This window comes from Rhamphochromis longiceps, linkage group LG10 (assembly GCF_057381845.1).
Source record: "Rhamphochromis longiceps isolate RC_006_pf linkage group LG10, R_longiceps_female_GT1.1, whole genome shotgun sequence".
Lineage (NCBI taxonomy): Eukaryota > Metazoa > Chordata > Actinopteri > Cichliformes > Cichlidae > Rhamphochromis > Rhamphochromis longiceps.
The window spans coordinates 21,620,919-21,631,305 of NC_140566.1; the positions used below are offsets into that span (position 1 = coordinate 21,620,919).

At 40.9% G+C, this 10,387-nt stretch overlaps 1 protein-coding gene across 3 annotated transcripts; it reads left to right on the forward strand.

The window, feature by feature from the left end:
• Positions 1–115: 115 nt before the first annotated feature.
• On the forward strand, positions 116–7,268 carry pcyox1l (prenylcysteine oxidase 1 like). 3 transcript variants are annotated; one of them, XM_085420923.1, is made up of 8 exons: positions 116–654; positions 2,145–2,351; positions 2,550–2,724; positions 3,700–3,960; positions 4,052–4,113; positions 4,236–4,376; positions 4,583–4,994; positions 5,585–7,268. In XM_085420923.1, exons 1-8 carry the CDS (start codon positions 546–548, stop codon positions 5,832–5,834), a joined length of 1,617 nt encoding a protein of 538 aa, XP_085277049.1. In that variant the 5' UTR covers positions 116–545; the 3' UTR covers positions 5,835–7,268. The 3 variants fall into 3 exon arrangements, with proteins under 3 accessions (XP_085277049.1, XP_085277048.1, XP_085277047.1); XM_085420922.1 differs by lacking the exon at positions 4,052–4,113 and having other exon boundaries at positions 287–654; positions 3,700–3,911; positions 5,585–5,869; positions 6,711–7,268; XM_085420921.1 differs by lacking the exon at positions 4,052–4,113 and having other exon boundaries at positions 287–654; positions 3,700–3,911.
• Positions 7,269–10,387: the final 3,119 nt, after the last annotated feature.

A 10,387-nucleotide genomic window follows, 5' to 3' on the forward strand; every position in this document is an offset into this window, starting at 1 on the left:
CATTTTCTGGAAGGTATTAACTAATGCCAGCATTCCGCCAAGCAAGTGAAAGAGGCAACTGAAATCCAATCTCTCCTTAAAAAAAACTTCACGTTCTATAAGAGGGCACCAGAAACAAAGCAATGAACAAAGATGCGTTCATCTGACAACCAAAAATGCTATATAATATATATATTTTCTATAGATATCATTAAAGGTCTGCTTTTCAGCGTAATTTGGAAGCAGTAATCTTGAAAACCACTGACATGCACGACACAGCAGTCGGCCGTCTCTGATTGGTCGAAAAAATCTGTTTGGATCACGTGATATTGCCGGACGTAGACGTGAGTGGCGGTCCAACTGCTGCACCATCATCATCATCACCATCCATCCTTTGTGCTGTGTTCTCGTCTTATTCGGCCTCATTTACTTACATGTTAATCGTCACTCCGTTGAGTTTCTACTGTTGTGAACGCACAGAGAAGGTAGAAGCTAGCCTCGTGTGCTATTAGCCTAACGGTCGCATCCTCTCCTCTCCATCCGATCATCGCTGCTTTGCTGTCGCTATGGGCTGCTCTTTGCTCCCTCTTTTCGTCGCTGTGTTGGCAGCCCGGTTTGTTGTCGCAGACCCGGAGGAACACGGTCCTGTCGACGGAGCTCCGCCTTCAAAGATAGGCAAGAAAAGCAGTTATTAAACCATCCTAGTTAGCTGTTTAGTTCAGCTAATGTTAGCCTCTCAGTCAGTCTGAGGGCTGATGAATAAGCAGCATCCATCAGGGGTCTCTGATACTGAAGATAAAGGCAAACACTAACCTAGTCTGAACATTGTGTGTCACGTGATTAAGAAAGCTTAATTATAGACACGAGTTATCTGTTAATTTGCTTTTTGAAGCAACCTTTATTCAAATAAACAGGAAGTAAAGCTTCAGCTGTCATCACCAGCCAGGAGGCCCAAAAAACCTAAAGATATGACGGAAAATATAAAAGCACAAAAGAGGAAATACAGCAAATCTTACACTTGAAAAAACAAAATAATAATGTGTTTGTTTGTTTGTTTGTTTTTTAAGTTAAACATCAAAGTAATAAATTCCTTTTAAATTCCTTTTTCCTTTTACATACAGTTGCAGTCAGAAGGTTTTCATACTGTCATCATAAGCATGAATGTCATGGTATTTTGGGTCTTTTTATGTTTTTGTTTTGGCGGTTTCTTTCTCAAGGTGAGTTTATTGGCAGAATTGGTTGGTTTCCTGGCACAGACCCAGATTTTAAGCATAGTCCACAAAGTGTCAACAGGGTTGAGGTCAGGGCTTTGAGAAAACCATCCCAGAAGCTTAATGTTAGTCTGATTTAGCCTTTTCAAAACAGTTTCGATGTGTGTTTGGGGTCATTGTTCTGTTGGAACACCTGTGTCCAAAGGTTGAAGAATTAGTCCTTCTTCATTATTCCCCCCAATGTACCAGTACCACTGGTAACAGCCCCAGGCAAAGTATTGATACATCTGAATAATATTTACAATTACATTTGTCTGATAATCCTGGAATCTGCAGTTGTATACAAATGGCTACAAGGGAGCTTCCCAATCGTGATCACTAATGAGAAGTTAGTAGGCCTTGGCCTTGTCAAACTAAACAACATTGTAGAGCCTTTAGCGCCACTTATAAAAGATTTAACTGAGTGTATATATATTTGAATCTGTGTTTAATTTGAACCCTATGTGGATTAAAGAAAATCCAAAACTTGTGCACCCAATTATTGTTTTTTAAAGTCATATGTAAAGATGTATGCTGTACAGTCATTTCGCCCTGAAAAAAAGAACAGTTCAAAGAAATCATTAAAAGGCCAGAATTACAATGACCTTCATCCCCACGATGAGTGGAAGTGCTGTAACAAGAGATCATTTGAGATTAAACAGTATGCCCTATCAATGTGCCCTATTCAACATCTCTATACTTCAAGATAACCCAAAAACTCAAGAAAAGCATAATTTATTGTCCTCATCCTCAGTCCACCTATAGATGAATAGTAAATACTGATGAAACTGTTATTACCCTTATAGAGAGGCCAACAACACCAGCAAACAGCAAATTTACACTGTATTATAGATCTCCGTAAGATTTAAGGCACATTTCATCACCCAACCTCACTCTGTGTCTCTTGCTCTCCAGCTGTGGTTGGGGCAGGGATAGGAGGCAGCGCCACTGCCCACTTCCTGCGGCAGCACTTTGGCCCAGAGGTCCAGGTGGACGTGTTTGAGAAGGGAGAGGTGGGAGGCCGTCTCGCCACCGTAACCGTCAATCACAACGACTATGAGTCTGGAGGCTCCATTATTCACTCACTCAACCTCCACATGCAGGAGTTTGTCAAGCAGCTGGGTGAGTTTATGGACAAAGACATTAATTAGTCACAGCAGAGGTCAGATTTTAAAATTTTTCTTTGCTTTTTCAAACCAAGGGAGGGATTCTTGCGTTTTTTTAAATATTCCCCAGCAAAAGCGATCACTTTACAAGAGGAAAATTAGAAACCTGACACTATGTTGGTCCTCCGTGTCGTCCTGTGTTTGCCCAAACAAGGTTTGAAGTATCGTCGCAACGTGGCCGGAAAGATGGCGGTATTTAACGGCGAAGAGGTGATTCTGGAGGAGACGGACTGGTACCTGCTCGACCTGTTCCGGCTGTGGTGGCGCTATGGTATTAGCTTCATACGTCTGCAGATGTGGGTGGAGGAGATTATGGAGAAGTTTATGAGGTGAGTCAGAAATTTTAGTGCCTTGATTTTATTATTTTGTCTCTTCAGCTTCTTTGCATGTTGGACACTTGATGGGATGTGGCAGGGGTGCCGCTACAAACTGCACTGTCAGGGTATCATAACTTTGTTGAGGGTGTCTCTGCAAGTGGAAGCAAAGCTTTGTTTATTTCTTAATGCTCATTTTTTCTCCTGCTTTTTTCTGGTGGCAGTATTATTAGTTGATTAGTGGTAATGACAGGAATGCTCCAAAATTGGCACTGCAGATCCAGCTGAGTCATTCATGCCTTGAGTGCTTTTCTTCCCAAAATTGTTTTTTCTATCTCAAAGATAAGGTCTTGCCCTTAAAATGTGCATAGCATTCCCTTCTGGTGTTGCAGTCAGTGGGGGAAGCCTGTTTTTGAGCTATTTATTGCTCTCTGCGCCTTAGGCATCTGCAGCCATAATAACTGCAAAACCTTGACTCATTGTGTGCCTTTCCGAGCATGAGGTCTGCGTAAATATAGATAGCCATCTGCCTGGGATTTGCCAGAGAGAAAGGACCACTGACATGAAACTTGTCTCTATCCTCCAGCAACACAAATATACAGTGTAGAATTGCATGAGTGTATTTCAGATATCATGTCAAATCTTTTGCTTACATTTATATTTCCTCTGCTCAGTTTTGCCTTGAAAAATGAACCAGAAACAGAATTTTGCTTTTTCCTTCCTCCACCACCAACATCTATTTCCTCCCTCAGGAAGTGATTTTTATCTCTTCATCACTTTTTTCTTTCTTTTCTTCTCTCTAAGTCGACAACCACAAGCCTCTATATCTTTCTCTCCGTCTCTGATTTGTTGCCAATAGATTATTGCTGACTGAATAACTTTGAGCAGGAAACGAAACCAAAAAACAAAACAAAACATCTCCATATTGCTCTAACTACTGATTTAGTCGTTAACTGTTATAATTTGTGTGTCTGTGCATGTGAAATATAGGATCTACAAATACCAGGCCCACGGCTACGCCTTTAGCTCCGTAGAGGAACTGCTGGACTCTCTCGGGGGCAGCGGCTTCATCAACATGACCCGGAGGCCACTGTCCGATTCGCTGCTGGAGCTGGGTGTGTCCCAACGCTTCATTGATGAGGTTATCGCACCCGTGATGAGGATCAACTACGGACAGAATGTCAGCATCCCAGCCTTTGTAGGTCAGCTAAGTGGGAAGATGCAAGCAGCAGTGGAGGAAGAAGTGAAGGGGTGATGAGTAGTGAAGTAAGAGGGCAACAGCTGTGAAGGTGCATTCGGGGACAGTTATGACCTGAACGTCTTCCTTTCCGATTTGGCTCAGGAGAAAGGAAAGGACGAGAGAGGAAAAGAGATGCAGGGTTGAGAGTAGAAGAGGAAGGCAAGGTGAGAGGGGAGCGGGGTGGTCTGTGGGAGTGAGAGAACAGGAAAGCGTGTGGGCAGCTGATAATTGGTTTAAAGCACTTGGCACTGTCTGTTCAGCGCGCGTGTGCTTGTGTGTGTTTCAGGAGCTGTGTCTTTAGCTGGTGCCCAGAACAACCTGTGGGCGGTGGAAGGAGGCAACAAGCTGGTGTGTTCAGGCCTGCTGAAAATGGCCAGTGCTAACCTGCTGGAGGCACAGGTCAACTCCATCTCTCCCATCCACTCAGGTAACGCCATCCTGATGTGTCCTGTTTTTTAAGGGGTTTTTTTCAGCTGTGACAGCTTTACTGGTATTGATTATTCTTTGTGAGTCTGTGTGTCCTTTGTATATTATAATCCACCTGTTGTGTTGAAGAGGGAGCTGAACATAAAAGCAAACATGAAAGAAAGAATGAGATGGTTTGTCATCCACAGAGCTTTTTTTGTAATACAGGAGAGGGACTCCAGTACCAGCTGAGCTTCACCACGGCAACAGGGACGGCATCAGAGCTGTATGACATTGTAGTGTTGGCGACGCCTCTACAGGCTAGCGTCGGGTCTGGAGTCCAGTTTCAAGGTTTCACGCCTCCGTTTGATGAGCTGCCTGGCAGCTATCACAGCACTGTAGCAACCATCGTCCATGGTTACCTCAACACTTCCTTCTTTGGGTTCCCGGACCCCCGTCTGTTCCCTTTCGCCAGCGTCTTGACGACTGACACACCTGATCTGTTCTTTAACAGCGTGGCTAGTGTTTGTCCCGTCAACATCTCAGCAGGGTTCCGGCGTAAGCAGCCGCAGGAGGCTGGAGTCTACAAGGTGTTCTCCCCACAGCTGCTGGAAAAGTCTCAGCTCAAAACACTATTCAGGTCAGCCATGTTCTTCCCAGGAGTTGATCCCATAGTCATGCCTGGGCAATTCTGTATTTGTTTGGTCCAAAGTAAAGCCTGACGGATATGAGATTTTTAAAACCAACGTTTTAACGTTCCCTAACGTTTCTTAAGTTGTAAGAGTCAGTTTAGTTTAAAAATAAACTTGATTTGTGGTTACAGCAAGTCGTGGAAGACTCCACGTTTACTTGTTTAGGCTCTGACTGGTTCAGCTGTTGTTTGTGCTTTTATTACATGTTTGAAGGGTATTTCTACCATCTCGTCCTATTGAATTTGTAATGTATCAGCTGTGATAAATGCCAGCGCTGATATCGGTAAATATCAGTCAAGCTCTAATGTAAGTTTTTAAATTTACTATTGTATAAGACAGAGAAAACCAGCAAATATTCCTATTCAGGTAGTGAAATTTAGGTATTTATGTTTAGGGGAGAACATTTTTTGTTATCAGAATCCTCTAAATACATTATAGTTGTTTTTTTTATTTTATTTAAAAAAGTTATTTAGTGATCTTACCACCCACATAGATCATTGGCTGCTTTACTCTATCATACTGTTCTCTTCAATTTTAGGTCGTACTACTCAGTGCAGGTGACGGAGTGGCAGGCCTACCCTCGCTACAGCAGCAGCCAGCGGCTGCCACCTGTGGAGCTGCACCCCAATCTCTACTACCTCAATGGGATTGAGTGGGCTGGTAGCGCCATGGAGATGAGCTCAGTGGCTGCCAAAAACATCGCCCTGCTAGCCTACCACCGCTGGAATAGACAGACAGACATGGTGGACCAGAGAGATCTGGTGCACAGGATCAAAACCGAACTATAACAAACGAATGCTAAGACCCAGATGAGTAATGTGATGTATGTCTGAGTGTATGGACTCACCCAACCAAATTATAAACTTTTTGTGATTTTGACCAGTGGCAAGAGAATTTAGATGTCCATTTATATAATATAACCTTTCGTGAATGTATCGAATTTATTCAGTCAGTACAGTAAGTTGAACATAACCCTGCTGCCTCCTAACTAAACGTAAACATCAAAAACCATAAGTCATTATATTGGCACCATTATAGACTCTGGTCCTGCTCTGCTACTCAAAAGGCCTGTTTCACTTCACTGATTCTCTGTGCCACATAAAAGAGACATGTTGCACTTTTGTTTGTGGATTTATTGCCGATGCTAATTGGCAGTTTCCATCCAAAAATGATGCCGCAAGGACCTTTCCTTTGCCAAGAAATAAGAAAACCAAGCAAATATGGAGAACACCAGCTGGCGTACTGTATACTGTACGGACTGTTAGGAGGTGGTAGTGCTGTTAATGAACACCATTGAATATAAATACCAGTTTACGGTTTTGGTACTGCTCTTCTTAAACAAATGTTTCTGTTTCCAAGCCAAGAAAGCGTTTAGAACAATAAGCTGTTGTACAGTATGTAACTGATTTAACTTTGTCATCTAATCAAAACCACAGCACTGCTGCTGCTACTCTCTGTAAATGTAGGGACTGTTAATGGACTGGTTGTTGCCACCAATGAAATCTCATTAAAGTAATCTCAGTAGGATTTCTGTAAATTAATAATTATTCACCAACCCATGGTAGTGGCCACTGGTGCAGTGCTCTATTGTCCCTTTCATCATTATCTCCCCTTCCTGCTGCTTTTGTTGCATAATCCAGCAGAATTTTTATTTTTTTCTTCAGGGAAATGAGCCAGCCAGCTTTGACAGTGGACTGAATAAAAGCAGAGGACAGATCCGTGCTGCTGCTGCTGCTGCTGCTGCTGCTGACCACAAATGTTTCCATTTTCTCGCAAGCATTAAAAGCCTCAGTGGGAAAAAAGCTTTTCTGCTGAGGACTTTAATCATGTAAAGCACACACATGAAAATTTTGGGTTTCACTTTCAGAATGGGGAAAAGGTTTTTACGAAGACACAATGAGAAATCACTGACAGCTGATTATCTTCATGTGACTGAGTAGTCTTGTTTTCTGAATTTCTAATTTATCTGCACTGGATTTGGGCTGAAGTGGATTTCTAGAAAACCTTGTAACTCCAAAGGGCTTCAGTTGATGGATAATGTGATTTCTGTTGTGTGTTGAAAAGAGGCTGATGACACTGATTTAAAACACTGTGATGGCCTCAGAATCAATGTGGTGGAAACTGTGTATTTTTAGCCTTTTTTTTTTTTTTTTTTTTTTTTTTTTTTTCAAATTTCAAAAATTGCTTCTTTAGGCAGAACAGTACAATTTGTAGCCCCAGTGCTCGTATATAAATCTTCTAGCGAATACACATCTCAATACTGTTCAGACTACTTGTCTGTGTCAGCTGTAAAGTTCTGATCATGAAAACATGATCAAATTAAAGACGAATGGGGTCTGAAATTGGAATTATCTGGCAAACTCCTGTATTTATGGTCTAAATATTCCCGTCCCAATTTGTGCACTCTGAATAGTACAGTAGTACTTAAATGACGGGGGGTGGGGTTCCTCTACAAGTAAAAATTAGTATAGTCATAAAGATGTAATAAAGCTGTACTGTAAGAACAGAGTGAAAGTAGTAATAAATTGCCCCTTGGTATTACTCATTATACTGTCAGGTCCATAAGTATTTGTATAATGACACAATATTTGCATTTTTGTCTTTGCATAGCACCACAGTGCTGATTTTCATCTTTAGTTGAGTGAGTTTATCAAACGTGTTGCATTAACTGTTTGGAAATTACAGCAATTTTTATACAGAGTTCCCCAGAGGCTCAAAAGTAATTGGACAAACATAATTTTAAATACCAGAATTGTTTTAAATACTTTGATGAAAATCGTTTGCAGTCCAATCCTCTGAAGTCCAGAACCCATGGACATGACCAGATGCTGTGTTTCCTTCTTTTAGATACTCTGTCAGGCCTTTACTGCAGCCGCCTTCAGCTGCTACTTGTTTTTGTGTCTGTGGCTTCAGGTTTGTCTTCAGTAAATGAAAAGCATTCTTTAATAGAGGTCAGATGTTGTAAAGATTTTTTTATTAACCATTGGAAATAATTCTGTCATAATGCACTTTAGTTGTTTTCTGTGATCTTTCAGGCCTTTTGATGTTTCCGAGTTGGTCAGTGCATTCCTTCTTTTTCGCAATGTACCAGATTGTTTATTTAGCCACTCCTAAAGTTTTTCCTGTCTCTCTGTATGTTTATTTTGGTTTTCAGCCTAATGATGTCCACCCCCACAGGCATCAAGTATTTCTTCTTACCTGATATAGAGTTCCAGTGAAGAGCTATCAAATCGAAGGTCAGCTCCAGATCTTTAATCTGGCCATCAATGTGCTTGTCGCATTATTGTTCAATTAATTTTGAGCCTTGGAAAATGAAGGACTGAATAAAAATGTCTGCAGTTCCTAATCAGTTAACGAAATGCTTGTTATTGTCCAAATACTTAACTAACTGTACATGACCTTATTGGTTTGTATACAGCATGTTATTCTTGTAGCTGGCTGGTAAGGCAATTTTACCTACTTGACATCCAGCTGGGGAGTTCAGTCCAGTGATTCCTGTCCTTGGGATCAAGTCCTCCATATGAGAGATCTGAGGGGCTATTGAGGGGGCTTGACCACCTAAAGACTTGATAACAATAATGAGCTGAGGGCTATTTCTGTGCTAGAGGTCAGATGCCTTAATTCACTCGGAACCAACAAGTTAATGTTTAACAAAGTGTTTAATTTCACAAAATGTCATACACTGATTGTAAAATATTGTACTTGCCTAAATGTATTTCTTTTTGAAATGTAAAAATGAAGTGGCATTAATCAACATGTTGCATTTAATCTTTCTGATGCACATAATAATGCATTTTAGAGTAATTTGCATTTTTCTCTGTTAATAGAATAAAAGTTATTCTATTGTAGCGAGCTATTGTTCATTTTGGCTTTCAAACAAGGACACTAAGAAGTCTACTTCAGTGCTGACTATGTGTCAGCAGACAGGGTTTCATTTCTTCTCTATTAATAATTACACATAAGAAAATTGATTTGTTCAATAATGCAAAGTCCTGAAAAACAAGCCTCCTGGTGTCCAGTGAAGTTTTAATTCTGTGCTCCAGTTGGCATATAATCGAAATCACTCTGACAGGGTAAGTACTTATTCCACAATGAATTATTCGTTTTGTTTTTCCTGTCACTGCGTCTGTACCTGGAGAATTGACCTTATCTCCAGGAAGATTACCCAAGGTCCTTTGGTCGTTCTCTGGATCACAGAATTTCTGATGTAGATCAGATCAGATGGTTACTGAAGATAAAGACATTAAAAACACATTTTAATCATCTACTGAAAGAAATGCAATTAAATATATTTCCAGGTTATTACATGTAAACGGATGATGGTGCTGCTGTAGGAAACTTAAGGCAATAAAAGCCATCTCCAGGCTTCCAGCAATGTAATGTAACATATAATGGGCTCTGTAGCTTCTCCTGCTTGGCTTCCTAGCAGCAGGAAAACAATCACACTGCTGAAAATAGAACGCAAGTCTCCCAAGGCTCAACCACTTATGCACTTTTTCGTCATTCAATCAACCGGGTTGATGGGCACATAGCCAACTAGGTCAAACTCTTATAATTAAATATTTATGTGACCATTACCCTGTTTTACAAAGGCTTGATGAGTTATGACCATAGTCATAAATCATCAAGCCTGTCATCATGCACCTTTATATACTTCATAACTCATAATGAATTGACTGAAGATGTTTTCTTCAGATGCAAGGTTCCCCTTGATTTTAAATACTTGGGACATTACATCATTAGTAATGAAAACTGAACAATAAAATATCTCTCCAGTCGTTTTTATAATGCTTTTAGGTTGTTTACACCAGCAGGCCAGACCAGGAAATCTTTTTTTTTTTTTTCCAATCTTCTATCTAATTTTGGTGAGCCCATTCCTCAGTTGCTGTAGCCTCAGTTTCCTGTTCTTAGCTGACAGGAGTGGCACATGGTTTGGCTTTCTGCTTCAAGGTTTCAAGTGTTGTGCACTCACCAATGCTTTTCTGTGTGTTTTTGGTTGGAAAAAGAGGTTATTTGAGTTACTGTTGCCTTCCTATCAGCTTGAGGCAGTCTGGTCATTCTCTTCTGACATCAACAAGGCATTTTTACTCAGAAAATTGCTCCTCGCTGGATATTTTCTCCTTTTCAGACCATTCTCTGTAAACATTCTCATCACAAACACTCAGACCAGCCCATGTGACACCAACAAACATCCAACATTCATGCTGATATCACCTTTCTTCCCCCTTCTGATGCTCGGTTCAAACTTCAGCAGGTTGTCTTGAGTATGTCTATATGCCTAAATGCACTGGGTTGCTGCCATGTTATTGGTTGATTAGATATTTGTAATAACGAGCAGATG